Raw genomic sequence first — 15472 nt, 5'->3', positions numbered from 1 at the left:
CCACTCCTTGCTCTCATTAAAAAAAAAGACCTGAACTAGCATGACTCGCTTCTATGTCTTTCTCTCTGCAGGGTTCCTTGCGGAAGGAGTTCCCTCAGAATATCGGAGGCAGTGATGTGTGTTTTTTCTGTCGGAAGCGCGTCTACGTGATGGAGCGTCTCAGCGCAGAGGGAAAGTTTTTCCATCGCAGCTGCTTCAAGTGCGACTACTGCGGCACCACCCTCCGCCTGTCCTCCTACGCCTTCGATGTTGAGGACGGTATGAAATCCATGCAGAATTAAAATCCCTCCTGATTATATTATTCATACTGTAGCTACTTATAAGTTACCTTTATTTTTTTCTACGTGTAATTTTTTAAAATTGTTTTTTAACTATTGGCTATTTTTAATCTCTTTAATTTCCTGCTTCCTCATCGTTTTCTGTCATGAGATGTGCTTTGTTTCCAACACAGTGGGATATTGTTGTTTGAGACAGAGGGACCATTTCTCTTCTTCATCAACCATTCTTTATTAACTATGAGCTGTTCTGTAACCTCCCACATGGCGTAGTTACAGATGTGCATGTTAGGCGGAAATCAACCACATTTGTTGAATTTCGCATTTTGATAAATCACCTCATTTGGGTTTTCTCCGATTTATGTCTGGAAACCGATGCTAATGGAGTACATTTGTGTGTGTTTTCGCTCTTGTAGGGAAGTTTTACTGTAAACCACACTACTGCTACCGACTTTCTGGTCTGGCACAGAGAAAGCGGCCTGCGCCTGCTGCTCCCGCTCCAGTAAATGCAAAGGTTCTGACTTCTTTAGTCTCTGAGTTTGGGGAAAAATCTTTTTTTATCAGAGTTTTTCTTCTGACACTGTATTCCCAGGCTGTACAGTCTATTTGATCATTTTTTTAATGCATTTTTTTAATAAATTTTTTTAATAATGTAATAACAAAAAAAGGCTAATAAAACAAAAAAACAAACAAAAAAACCTTGCTCTCTCCCCAAACACAGATGCTAAAGAAGTCATTACCTTGGGGTTTACGGGAGCAGCAGCAGCAGGCGCAGGCCGTTTTCTCTGTGCCAGACCAGAAAGTCGGTAGCAGTAGTGTGGTTTACAGTAAAACTTCCCTACAAGAGCAAAAACACACACAAATGAACTCCATTAGCATCTGTTTCAGGACATAAATCGGAGAAAACCTCAAATGAAGTGATTTATCAAATGCGAAATGCAACAAATGTGGTTGATTTCCGCCTAACGTGTATATGTGTGACTACACCACGTGGGAGTGTACAAAATGGCTCATAGTTAATAAAGAATCGTTGATGTAGAGAAACGGTCCCTCTGTCTCATACAACTATATCCCACTGTGTTGGTCACAAAGCATCTCATGACAGCAAACTATGAGCAAGCAGGAAATTAAAGAAACTACATACATTAATCAAAACAGCTCTATAGAGTATTCATATTAAAGGGTTAGTTCACCCAAAAACTCACCCTCAACTCGTTTCAAACCCGTAAGACCTTCGTTCATCTTCGGAACACAAATTCAGATATTTTTGATGGAATCTGAGAGTTCTCTGACCCTGCATTGACAGCAGCACAACTGAAATGTTCCCAGACCCAGAAACGTAGTAAGGACATCGATAAAACTGTCCATGTGACATCAGTGGCCCAACTTCAATTTCTCTGAATTTCTCTCAACTCTCAGATTCCATCAAAAATATCTGAATTTGTGTTCCGAAGATGAACGAAGGTCTTACGGGTTTGAAACGAGTTGAGGGTGAGTTTTTGGGTGAACTAACCCTTTAATATGAATACTCTATAGAGCTGTTTTGATTAATGTATGTAGTTTCTTTAATTTCCTGCTTGCTCATAGTTTGCTGTCATGAGATGCTTTGTGACCAACACAGTGGGATATAGTTGTATGAGACAGAGGGACCGTTTCTCTACATCAACGATTCTTTATTAACTATGAGCCATTTTGTACACTCCCACGTGGTGTAGTCACACATATACACGTTAGGCGGAAATCAACCACATTTGTTGCATTTCGCATTTGATAAATCACTTCATTTGAGGTTTTCTCCGATTTATGTCCTGAAACAGATGCTAATGGAGTTCATTTGTGTGTGTTTTTGCTCTTGTAGGGAAGTTTTACTGTAAACCACACTACTGCTACCGACTTTCTGGTCTGGCACAGAGAAAGCGGCCTGCGCCTGCTGCTCCCGCTCCAGTAAATGCAAAGGTTCTTACTTCTTTAGTCTCTGAGTTTGGGGAAAAATCTTTTTTTATCAGAGTTTTTCTTCTGACACTGTATTCCCAGGCTGTGCAGTCTATTTGATCATTTTTTTAATGCTGTAATAACAAAAAAAGGCTAATATATTATGGCGTAGTTACAGATGTGCATGTTAGGCGGAAATCAACCACATTTGTTGAATTTCGCATTTTGATAAATCACCTCATTTGGGTTTTCTCCGATTTATGTCTGGAAACCGATGCTAATGGAGTACATTTGTGTGTGTTTTCGCTCTTGTAGGGAAGTTTTACTGTAAACCACACTACTGCTACCGACTTTCTGGTCTGGCACAGAGAAAGCGGCCTGCGCCTGCTGCTCCCGCTCCAGTAAATGCAAAGGTTCTGACTTCTTTAGTCTCTGAGTTTGGGGAAAAATCTTTTTTTATCAGAGTTTTTCTTCTGACACTGTATTCCCAGGCTGTACAGTCTATTTGATCATTTTTTTAATGCATTTTTTTAATAATGTAATAACAAAAAAAGGCTAATATATTCAGACATTTTTTGTTGTGGTCCTAGGAGCCCCAGATGTTGGCGGTAACCCCCAACACAGTGGATGCCCCAGGCCAAGCCATAACTTCTCAGGCCCCTGTGGAACGCCGGCCCTCAGGTACCCGCCTTTCCTCTTTAGGCCCCGTTCTGTGCCTCTCTCGTGGAGTAGGGGGCACCCTGCGCGCGTTGCGACGAGCAATGTCTTGGACCCGCCACCAGGTGGCGCACAATCCCTTAGATTCTCCTTATCTCTCGTGGAGTAGGGGGCACCCTGCGCGCGTTGCGACGAGCAATGTCTTGGACCCGCCATCAGGTGGCGCACAATCCCTTAGATTCTCCTTTCCTCCTTGCATACTGCGTTTATCTGCTCTCCTGCTTTACTCTCAACATCCTGCTCAATATTCTCTAGCATGACCCGCTTCCAGCCTCTGAGCTCATCGGGGCACTTCCTGCTCGCACATGCTGTGATATAGAGTGATATTTTGCTTATTTTGTGTATCCCTGATGATGTCACAAATGATTAACTCATTGTAAATCAGTTGGATGTATAGAATATGTATATTATTCTGAGTGGTGCAGCCTAATTAAATTTCTTTTTTTGATTGAGTAAAACATCCAGGCAAAAAGGCATATCAATTAAGTGTTAACTACTGTTAATTAATTAAATACATAATGTAGAGCTTTTAAAATGTTTGAAGTGGCTTAGAAATATCTTAAGGTATATCAAGATAACATATTAAGTGTAATAATAATTAACCTTTTTTGCCTGCATGTGTTATGAATATTCTTTATTTATTGCCTGTTTTTGTTACTCTCCTTTCTGTCCTTCCACTGTATATATTAGTGCCTTTAAGTTTCTGATCTGTGCGCCTTTTGTAACGTAGTGCTCGTATCAGTGCTTGTGATTGGTGGACTCTGTAAGCTTTACCTTTCCCCTCTCCTATCAGAGCAGCTTGTTGCTGAGCTAGTGCCTGCATCTGTGCCTGTGATTGGTCTACACTCCCATCAGTCCTTGCATCTCTGTCCCAGTGTTTGTTCACCTCTTAATTCTCCTCTGCATAGTACTAACACCACTGCTTGTGGCGCCCTTCATGTGTGTATCACTGAGAATGATTTACAATACAAACCTTCCGGTGAGTTCGTGCTACTAGGGTGAAAAATATAAAGTGTAAATAGTTATAGTGATTTTTTTGAGACGTTTTAGCAACATTAATATATTAATCATAGAATTAGTCATAGAGATTTTAGAGGTTTGAATCTCATAAATAATTTTTTTAGTTACATTTCACCTAAAAATAAGAAAATAGAAATTATGTTTTGCGTAAAGAAAATAAAACTTATTTTTAGGACTGTTAAGATGTTTTGCATTATTTTCTTTTGTTCGTTTAATGCCAAAAAATATAATTTGTATTACTGTTATGTCTAAGAAAATAAGAAAATGGCATCATTATTATTGTATCATCTGACCTGTTTATTTATATTTTTTATTGCAGTGCTAAAAGTTATATATAGTTATGGTTTACAGTAGACTTAGACTTTATAGAATTGGCCTAAAAACAGACTTCAATTTCTTCATGCAAAATATAATTTCTTTCATACTTTTAGATTGTGGGGTAAATATGGCTGAAAAATAAAAAAATATGAAAGGTCTACCCTAGTACAATGTGTGAGAATAAGAATATTATATTATTTATTTCCTTTATTTTTAGTATTCCTTTAGCTTTTGGGTGAGAAGATCAGATTAGTCTGAAATCATGCATCAAGTGAACACGACACACTATTTTATTCATGGGGTCTGTCACTATATAATCACTATATGAGGCATATTCGTTATTCAGTGAGCTCTGAATACATCGGTTATAATTCGTTTACGGGTGATGAGTTTTTTCAATCGATTCTTTTTTTTATGGATTGCATGCTTCATTCCTCTAACCATTTCCACCATCACAGTCATGTTTTTATTGTTTAATTACATGCACAAAATGTTCTCACTGGCTTGATTTGGGGTTTGGGATTTGCTTCACTGAATAGACGTATTAGTCATACACATGTCCACCGGTTCATTAATGTTAAAAAAGTTCATTAATATTAAAACAAAATTCTTTATCTGATATGCTTTAATAGGAAGGGAAAAAGGCAAGGTAACCATAACTTGTATTTATTATTGAAGGATATATTATTTAAGAATATTTTACTGACAACAGGGTATTTAAATCTTTTAAAATCTAGAATATATGTGTAGTCATAAAGGCCAAATATTGCTTGTGTAAATAAAGTTAAAGAGTTATCACTTTGACTGTGTTTGTCTTATTTGTCTGAGTGGAAATGAATCCATATGCAATCATTTGTTTCCTTGAAAAACAGCCTTAAAAGAAGGTAGGGTGGGTGGACTGTAGATATGAATTATATGAAATATTTATTATAATAAACGTAGTCTTTATACATCTCTGTATTGACACCTAATGCTTTTAGCTTTAACTAAATCAAGAATTTATTAATTATATTATGCAAAAATTATGCTAATTGCTACCATGGCACCCCTGCATAACACCCGTGAGCCACTTTCTATCTGTTACATATGATCTGTTTACATGTATGACATTTTCTCTTTTCTCCTCCTTTTCTGTCCATCACAGTGACAGAGGTGAACGGGGTGACAGAGCCCAGCGTGGCCAAACGTCTTAAAGGGACTCCTGAAAGGATCGAGCTGGAGAACTACCGTCTCTCTATGATGAGAGAGGAGGAGCTGCAGGAGGTGCCCGAGGAGACGCTGGCCGAGCACAACCTCAGCAGTGTGCTGGACAAAGCCACCGACATTGAGGAGGGATCCAGGTATCTCCCTCATATTTATATCATGTTGGTTATGCTGTTCTAGTGTGTTGCTATGCAGTCTCTATCATGCGAGCACCAATAATTAATTATCAGTCATTTTCAATCATTACATAATATAATTCAATCTGTGCTTGTTCATTAGTAGTACTTAGTAGTACTTTACTAACATAGTTCTGCTGTAATTAAAATGTGTGACAAAAGTGTTTACATTTTCCACGCTCTTTTGTTCCCATTTCACATGATAGAAATGAGTTAGGAAATATTTTTTTTTATTGCAGAAGCCAAAATTTATTTAAATTTGTCATATTGTCATTTTGTTCAAGAAAAGTGACTTGAAGTAACAAGGACTGGTGTCCTAGATCAGTGTTTCTCAACCAGTGGTCCGTGGTCCCCTAGTGGTCCTTGACATAAGGCCAGGGGGACAGTATGAATTTTTGTATAAATTTTGTATATTTTGACATGACATGTTCCCATGAAAGAAAATTCCAATATAGCTGATGATATGGCCAAATACTGGACAAGTCAGCTAACTTGAATTATTCTTGACTGCATTTGGTCCTCACAAAGGCACAAATGATACGAGTCAATTTTGTTCTGGGGGTCCTTGAGGATGGTTCTGAATTGGACTGGGGTCCGGTACGCCAAATGGTTGAGATTCACTGTCCTAGACTACTTTGAAGCTCATAATTTGAGGACACAGTGTTGCCATTACTTTCTACCTGTTGAATTTCAAATGTTCTGGCTTGGAATCAAAACTTTTAAATAATGCAGGCAAGTGTCCTAAAGTGAACATGAAATCAAAATAGTTTCTTAATACTAATTTCTGGTCTTATTTAACCCGCTCCAGTAAATGCAAAGGTTCTTACTTCTTTAGTCTCTGAGTTTGGGGAAAAATCTTTTTTTATCAGAGTTTTTCTTCTGACACTGTATTCCCAGGCTGTGCAGTCTATTTGATCATTTTTTTAATGCTGTAATAACAAAAAAAGGCTAATATATTCAGACATTTTTTGTTGTGGTCCTAGGAGCCCCAGATGTTGGCGGTAACCCCCAACACAGTGGATGCCCCAGGCCAAGCCATAACTTCTCAGGCCCCTGTGGAACGCCGGCCCTCAGGTACCCGCCTTTCCTCTTTAGGCCCCGTTCTGTGCCTCTCTCGTGGAGTAGGGGGCACCCTGCGCGCGTTGCGACGAGCAATGTCTTGGACCCGCCATCAGGTGGCGCACAATCCCTTAGATTCTCCTTTCCTCCTTGCATACTGCGTTTATCTGCTCTCCTGCTTTACTCTCAACATCCTGCTCAATATTCTCTAGCATGACCCGCTTCCAGCCTCTGAGCTCATCGGGGCACTTCCTGCTCGCACATGCTGTGATATAGAGTGATATTTTGCTTATTTTGTGTATCCCTGATGATGTCACAAATGATTAACTCATTGTAAATCAGTTGGATGTATAGAATATGTATATTATTCTGAGTGGTGCAGCCTAATTAAATTTCTTTTTTTGATTGAGTAAAACATCCAGGCAAAAAGGCATATCAATTAAGTGTTAACTACTGTTAATTAATTAAATACATAATGTAGAGCTTTTAAAATGTTTGAAGTGGCTTAGAAATATCTTAAGGTATATCAAGATAACATATTAAGTGTAATAATAATTAACCTTTTTTGCCTGCATGTGTTATGAATATTCTTTATTTATTGCCTGTTTTTGTTACTCTCCTTTCTGTCCTTCCACTGTATATATTAGTGCCTTTAAGTTTCTGATCTGTGCGCCTTTTGTAACGTAGTGCTCGTATCAATGCTTGTGATTGGTGGACTCTGTAAGCTTTACCTTTCCCCTCTCCTATCAGAGCAGCTTGTTGCTGAGCTAGTGCCTGCATCTGTGCCTGTGATTGGTCTACACTCCCATCAGTCCTTGCATCTCTGTCCCAGTGTTTGTTCACCTCTTAATTCTCCTCTGCATAGTACTAACACCACTGCTTGTGGCGCCCTTCATGTGTGTATCACTGAGAATGATTTACAATACAAACCTTCCGGTGAGTTCGTGCTACTAGGGTGAAAAATATAAAGTGTAAATAGTTATAGTGATTTTTTTGAGACGTTTTAGCAACATTAATATATTAATCATAGAATTAGTCATAGAGATTTTAGAGGTTTGAATCTCATAAATAATTTTTTTAGTTACATTTCACCTAAAAATAAGAAAATAGAAATTATGTTTTGCGTAAAGAAAATAAAACTTATTTTTAGGACTGTTAAGATGTTTTGCATTATTTTCTTTTGTTCGTTTAATGCCAAAAAATATAATTTGTATTACTGTTATGTCTAAGAAAATAAGAAAATGGCATCATTATTATTGTATCATCTGACCTGTTTATTTATATTTTTTATTGCAGTGCTAAAAGTTATATATAGTTATGGTTTACAGTAGACTTAGACTTTATAGAATTGGCCTAAAAACAGACTTCAATTTCTTCATGCAAAATATAATTTCTTTCATACTTTTAGATTGTGGGGTAAATATGGCTGAAAAATAAAAAAATATGAAAGGTCTACCCTAGTACAATGTGTGAGAATAAGAATATTATATTATTTATTTCCTTTATTTTTAGTATTCCTTTAGCTTTTGGGTGAGAAGATCAGATTAGTCTGAAATCATGCATCAAGTGAACACGACACACTATTTTATTCATGGGGTCTGTCACTATATAATCACTATATGAGGCATATTCGTTATTCAGTGAGCTCTGAATACATCGGTTATAATTCGTTTACGGGTGATGAGTTTTTTCAATCGATTCTTTTTTTTATGGATTGCATGCTTCATTCCTCTAACCATTTCCACCATCACAGTCATGTTTTTATTGTTTAATTACATGCACAAAATGTTCTCACTGGCTTGATTTGGGGTTTGGGATTTGCTTCACTGAATAGACGTATTAGTCATACACATGTCCACCGGTTCATTAATGTTAAAAAAGTTCATTAATATTAAAACAAAATTCTTTATCTGATATGCTTTAATAGGAAGGGAAAAAGGCAAGGTAACCATAACTTGTATTTATTATTGAAGGATATATTATTTAAGAATATTTTACTGACAACAGGGTATTTAAATCTTTTAAAATCTAGAATATATGTGTAGTCATAAAGGCCAAATATTGCTTGTGTAAATAAAGTTAAAGAGTTATCACTTTGACTGTGTTTGTCTTATTTGTCTGAGTGGAAATGAATCCATATGCAATCATTTGTTTCCTTGAAAAACAGCCTTAAAAGAAGGTAGGGTGGGTGGACTGTAGATATGAATTATATGAAATATTTATTATAATAAACGTAGTCTTTATACATCTCTGTATTGACACCTAATGCTTTTAGCTTTAACTAAATCAAGAATTTATTAATTATATTATGCAAAAATTATGCTAATTGCTACCATGGCACCCCTGCATAACACCCGTGAGCCACTTTCTATCTGTTACATATGATCTGTTTACATGTATGACATTTTCTCTTTTCTCCTCCTTTTCTGTCCATCACAGTGACAGAGGTGAACGGGGTGACAGAGCCCAGCGTGGCCAAACGTCTTAAAGGGACTCCTGAAAGGATCGAGCTGGAGAACTACCGTCTCTCTATGATGAGAGAGGAGGAGCTGCAGGAGGTGCCCGAGGAGACGCTGGCCGAGCACAACCTCAGCAGTGTGCTGGACAAAGCCACCGACATTGAGGAGGGATCCAGGTATCTCCCTCATATTTATATCATGTTGGTTATGCTGTTCTAGTGTGTTGCTATGCAGTCTCTATCATGCGAGCACCAATAATTAATTATCAGTCATTTTCAATCATTACATAATATAATTCAATCTGTGCTTGTTCATTAGTAGTACTTAGTAGTACTTTACTAACATAGTTCTGCTGTAATTAAAATGTGTGACAAAAGTGTTTACATTTTCCACGCTCTTTTGTTCCCATTTCACATGATAGAAATGAGTTAGGAAATATTTTTTTTTATTGCAGAAGCCAAAATTTATTTAAATTTGTCATATTGTCATTTTGTTCAAGAAAAGTGACTTGAAGTAACAAGGACTGGTGTCCTAGATCAGTGTTTCTCAACCAGTGGTCCGTGGTCCCCTAGTGGTCCTTGACATAAGGCCAGGGGGACAGTATGAATTTTTGTATAAATTTTGTATATTTTGACATGACATGTTCCCATGAAAGAAAATTCCAATATAGCTGATGATATGGCCAAATACTGGACAAGTCAGCTAACTTGAATTATTCTTGACTGCATTTGGTCCTCACAAAGGCACAAATGATACGAGTCAATTTTGTTCTGGGGGTCCTTGAGGATGGTTCTGAATTGGACTGGGGTCCGGTACGCCAAATGGTTGAGATTCACTGTCCTAGACTACTTTGAAGCTCATAATTTGAGGACACAGTGTTGCCATTACTTTCTACCTGTTGAATTTCAAATGTTCTGGCTTGGAATCAAAACTTTTAAATAATGCAGGCAAGTGTCCTAAAGTGAACATGAAATCAAAATAGTTTCTTAATACTAATTTCTGGTCTTATTTAACAAACTTCTTATACAACACCTGCCATTCCATTCTATAACTGTCTTCACTAATCTTGTTATTTCAAAATTTTAGTAAGATTTATTTTTCAGTTTTTTTTTTTTACGCAATTAATTGTTTTATTTAGCAAGGATGCAGTAAATTGATCAAATGTGACCATAAAAAAATTTACATAAAAAAAATCATCTATCTTAACTTTCTATTCATTACAGAACCTCAAAAATATTTCCGCAAAAATATTAAGCAGCACAACTGTTGAGCACTAACTCGGCATTAGAATGATTGCTGAAGGATCGTGTGACACTGAAGACGGGAGTAATGACAGCAGAAAATTCAGCTTTCTATTAAAATTTAAAACTACACTTTTCTATTTGAATAGCATTTCACATTATTATTGCCTTTCTGTATTTTTAATACAATAAATCCAGCCTTGGTGAGATTAAGAGACAAGAGACTTCTTTCAAAAATACTTAAAAATTGTACCGACCCCAAACTTTTGAACTGTAGTGTTGATAACTTGCTTTGAGTGTTTATTTGGGACTAAAAAGAGCAATCAGGGGTCATTTGGTGATTTTTACACACTTATCCATCCCTGCAGCAGCTCAGAGTCTGATATGGAGGAAGAGGATGAAGAACCGGAAGCGGCCGGCCCGTCCGATCTGGGTGGGGTTCCCTGGAAAGAGGCGGTGGAGCTCCACGCTAAACTAAAAGGAGAAAGCGACCCTGGCGCAGCAGAAGACGACGATGGCCTTCATGATGGAGATGGAGAGATGGACGAGGATGAAGAGGAGGAAGATGAGGAGGAGGAGGAAGAAGAGGAATCGAGTGATGGTAAGCATCGCCTCAGTGCTGTGGCTTCATTGTGCTTGTGAGGGTGATCAAAATGTCTCGACACAATGAATAATGGATGTAGATGGATGTCCTGGACAGAATGGCCTGTTTGATGGCGGTTCATTTGATTTTAGAAGGCAAACTTGAAGTAGATTATATTCTTTTTCTTTTTAGAAGATCATTTTAAAGGAATAGAAAGACTGTATTGTGTTTGCTTTGCAGAGTCTTATTTCCTCTGTCCACTTCATATCATCTTTATGTATGTGGTGTCTAGCTCCCCTGATTAGATATTATATGTTCACCAGGGTTGTCTGCTGTCTCATATTCACAGAGAACTTCTGAAATTACATTTTCTCTTTGAGTAAGACTTTTTCTGATGAAAAATGTAAGACAAAAGATTTCCCAAGAGATTGCTCTAACCCCAGAGCTTCAGCCCCTGCCCTGATATATAATTTCTTTACACTGATATGTCTCATCAGTGAGACGCTGAATCATTCAGCGATTCTAAACTTGTTTATACTAATGTGCTACTGTTACTCGCCTTTTCAACCTTCTGCATTTTCAGATGTTTGCGGCATCTCTGGCAAATCAACTAGTTTTCCTTTTCCAACCCTGTGTGTTGTATTTCTCCTTTATAAAAAAAGAACATTTTATAACTTTCTTTGACACAAAACTATTTTACAGGGTGAAATCTAACAAATAGCTAAGGTAAAAATTTGTGAAGAACCTTTGAAATTTTGAATTTTTTTAATTATGGAACACCTGCCACCCCATCAGAATCAAGGACTGTACAATGCCATGGTGTAATATTTTTTTAGGCAACAATATATAGTACTTTTTGGTACTTGTATTATACTGTTATATTAAATAATTCCAAAGATTTGCCATTTTTTGTCAGTTAATTTTTTTAATTCGATAAAATAAATAAATATTCACCAAAATAATTAAATGGCCCAAATTATTCAATCAGTATACTGCCAAAATCCAAAAGTCTATACTGTAGCTGATACTACTGTTGAAGTCCTCAGTACTTTGGTCTCTGAATGCTATTGGAGGTTTCTCGTTCTGTGTGTCATCCTGTACTGTGATGATATAATCCCCCCCCCCATCTTTTGCCTGTCTCTTGTCTCCTCTGCTCTGTCTTTTCCATCACTGTGTGTCTGTGTATGTGTATGTGTGTGTGCTGGGGTAATTGTATGGGATGACAGCGGGAGAGTATTTCCCCTGGGGCAGGGAGCTTCAGTCAGGTCTTTGGTTGGAAAATCTCGCAAATGAAGAGGATACGGGTGTATTTAAAGGTAGTGATGCCTGTGGATGCATTTGGCTTTAGCACACGCCGATACCTCATAGCTTCATCAGTAACTGAAGAGTTATTGAGCTAACACAATTTGCCTTTTCTCCTGCTTTCCTCCTCTTTTTTATTAGCTATTGATTTGTTTTAATTTAACAAGGCTATGCAGCTTTTACCATGAACACAATTGTTAATTGCTCTCTTTTTTTCTGCAATGTTGTTTGTGGTTAAAATGGCATGCATTCACACCACCGTGGTGTTTTGAATGAGATTTTTCAGGGTGTTTTCACACTTGCTTTGATTGTTTGGTCTGAAACTGAGCTTATGTCATTAACATGAGTATCACTGTTAATACTAGCGGCATCTGTTTATCACTATATCTAGGTAACAGGAAGAGAAGACGCCAGCTTCTTTGTTTTATTAATGCTTTTATTTTTGTTTTACCAAACCTCAAAGGGGATAGTACACCCAAAAATAAAACTGCATCATCATTTACTCACGCCCATGTTGTTCCAAACCTGTATGACTGACTTCTGTGGAACGTATAGATATTTTGAAGAATGTTGGTAACCAAACCATTTTGGTTACCATTGACTTATGTTATATGGACAAAACACAGATATTTCTCATTTTTCTTTTTTGTTTCATGGAATAAAGCTATACAAGTCATACAGGTTTGGAATGACATGAGGGTGAGTAAATGATGACAGAAGTTTCATTTTTCGGTGAACTCATTTAACACACAGAGAACATCATTAACGTCTGCTGCAAATCTATTGAAAATAATGCATGCAATAATGCATGAAATTTCTGCGACGAAGGTATGAGAAATGCATTATAGGCCTACTATAATGATCAAATTGTTATCATTAGCAGTTCACTAATTCGGCCTGACTGTGATCCATACATGAACCGTAACCCAGACTACAGTTTCAAGCTGACTCAGACACAGTTTGCGGTTTCACACCAGCTAAATGAACTGAATGCTGACGTCAAGTGTACTCAGATTCACACCAAAAGCTCAAGTGTGAAAGCACCCACATAGTTGATTGTTGCATATTTGAAGGAGCCTTTTCTAAAGCATGCTACTTTTCTAAAGTATATACTAATTTGGCACTATTCTAAACTATAATGTTTTCCTCTCTTTTTGTCGTCTTCAATGTGTCTGTCTGACCATTTATGGCTGCTGAATCTCACTCTATGCTCACATTGCTGCCTATGGGGACTTTTTGTGACCTGGACATTTTTACTTTTTTTAAACAAATTGGATTTTCTGTTCTTGACGTGCTAATGGACTCGCCAAATAATCCTACACGTAATGCCACCATGCAGCTAGGAACCTGCAAATCCAGCAAGCCATACATCCAGTAGACCCTCTGGACAACAACTGGACATCTAAACAAGCTGAAGGGCTGGTTGAGGGCCCCTTGCTGTCACCCTTAGGCTCTCAGCCCTCACTGAACAACACCCAGCTCACACAGCCCACCTCCTCCACAGGTAACCCCATGTGGAGGAGTCATGCCTGGGCCCTGTGGTTTTTAGGGGGTAGTAGATGGTGCAGTTTACACCTGATATTAACATGCATCTCATATGTTTTTCTGTGTAATTGTATTGTGGGAGTAAAATATGTTTTTAAAGTTTGTAATCAGTTGATATCATATGCTTAATATGCATGCTCTTCTCCTCTATTTAGATTACTTTTGCCATCATCTGCTGTAGCACTTACGTAAAGTTAATCTTTAAAAACACTAAGTTAATAACACATTTATTTTTCATATTGTACATTATAATCTCATAATGCCTAAATTCCCTAATAGCATTTTTGGGACAAAATGGTACAGAATTTCAAATTTGACATGAAAATAATTATCAGAATCGGACAGAATTTAATAGTAGTGAATTACTCCTAGTATTTTTCGCTGTTCACTTTTAGCTGGATCACTCTAGATGAATGTTGCCAGGTGTAAAGGAGGTTGTTGTGTGTGTGATTTGCATGTGTGATCGCTTTTTGATGTGAATTTCTCAGGTTTCATCTACAGTAGTGTTTTGCTCGCTTATCATACTTTCTGCAGTCTTTCATCTTGCTTTAATACTTTTTCTATATCACACTTTGTCATTGTTGTGACATTATTTTGACCTGTTACGGGTTGAGTTATTTGTTCTCCTATATTTTGTGTGTACTTATGTCTCACTTTATCAACATTCTGGATATTGGGGCATTGCTCACTAAGTATATGCCTCTTTTTCTGTTGATCTCTTTGATTTATTCATGAATGTATGTGTATTTATGTTTTGCTGTGTCTGTGCATTTCATGTACCTGTTCCCATTCTCATTTTCCATTGGTTTAATTGTAGCCCCCTCCCACAAATCCATGCGTCATGAGGCTGTCAGAGCCTGGTTGGACTCGATGTCTGGAGGTAGAGAAGAAAAAGTCCAGCAACTTATATTAGTGCTAATACATACATCAGCGCATGGCAATACTATTGAACACTTAACACCACTGCAATCATTGTTGAACATTGATTGCATGTTGAAACATCACATGCAAAAACAAGTTGACGCTACTGCATGCTGGAGTGGCAAGTGAGACCGTGTCTGGTGTGATAGCTATTATCCTTCAGCTTAATCCAAACACACACTGCATCTGACATGTTTTCTTCTGAAATAATACAAATTATGAAATGTACTTAAAAGTAAAACTATTTTGTCCCAGGATGCATGTGGTGCATCTGTGGAGGATGCAAAGAGCTTGTTGTGACATAATTGCAAAGCACTTCATCTGTACAGCGTAAGGTCACAGAGAGGTCAAAACCAGAAATAACTAAAAACATTTCTGAGTATTTTTGTGGTTCAGAGAGCGGACACGCACAAAACCCTTGAATACAACAGCCTTGAGCATGTCACAGAAGTGCAGGAAAGAAATAGACTGAACATGGTTGCAAACGATTCTGAAGCTGGCAAATAATCTTTGCTGAAGTTCAGAACTTTTGTTCAAATAATACCATTAATGCATGCAAAAAAAAAAAAAGTGGTGGTGTGTGGAAGGGGGTGTCTCAGCTAAATCTCCCTCTTTATTTACTTATGTTTGTAATGTTCAGTTTGGTGTCATTGCGTTTCATTCACAACTCTTTACTCACTCCTTCTCAACAGCTGCTGTTTTTGAGCCCCATCCATTTGAC

General features: G+C 37.5%; 1 protein-coding gene across 1 annotated transcript in view; it reads left to right on the top strand.

The window, feature by feature from the left end:
* The window catches only part of LOC107587046 (protein-methionine sulfoxide oxidase mical3a-like), a gene marked incomplete at its 5' end in the record, with an annotated part of 64013 nt that overhangs the window by 29049 nt on the left and 19492 nt on the right, over nucleotides 1–15472 (top strand). The window contains 8 exons of the mRNA XM_016274651.1: nucleotides 72–258; nucleotides 692–789; nucleotides 2798–2888; nucleotides 5407–5602; nucleotides 10769–11001; nucleotides 12210–12299; nucleotides 13625–13789; nucleotides 14648–14710. Of these exons, the coding sequence (XP_016130137.1) occupies nucleotides 72–258; nucleotides 692–789; nucleotides 2798–2888; nucleotides 5407–5602; nucleotides 10769–11001; nucleotides 12210–12299; nucleotides 13625–13789; nucleotides 14648–14710 (1123 nt within the window). The remainder of the gene's footprint in view (nucleotides 1–71; nucleotides 259–691; nucleotides 790–2797; nucleotides 2889–5406; nucleotides 5603–10768; nucleotides 11002–12209; nucleotides 12300–13624; nucleotides 13790–14647; nucleotides 14711–15472) is intronic.

This window comes from Sinocyclocheilus grahami, unplaced genomic scaffold (assembly GCF_001515645.1).
Source record: "Sinocyclocheilus grahami isolate Dianchi unplaced genomic scaffold, SAMN03320097.WGS_v1.1 scaffold88.1, whole genome shotgun sequence".
Taxonomy (NCBI): domain Eukaryota; kingdom Metazoa; phylum Chordata; class Actinopteri; order Cypriniformes; family Cyprinidae; genus Sinocyclocheilus; species Sinocyclocheilus grahami.
Note: the sequence above shows the minus strand (reverse complement) of the source record. Positions and strands in the feature narration are given on the sequence as shown.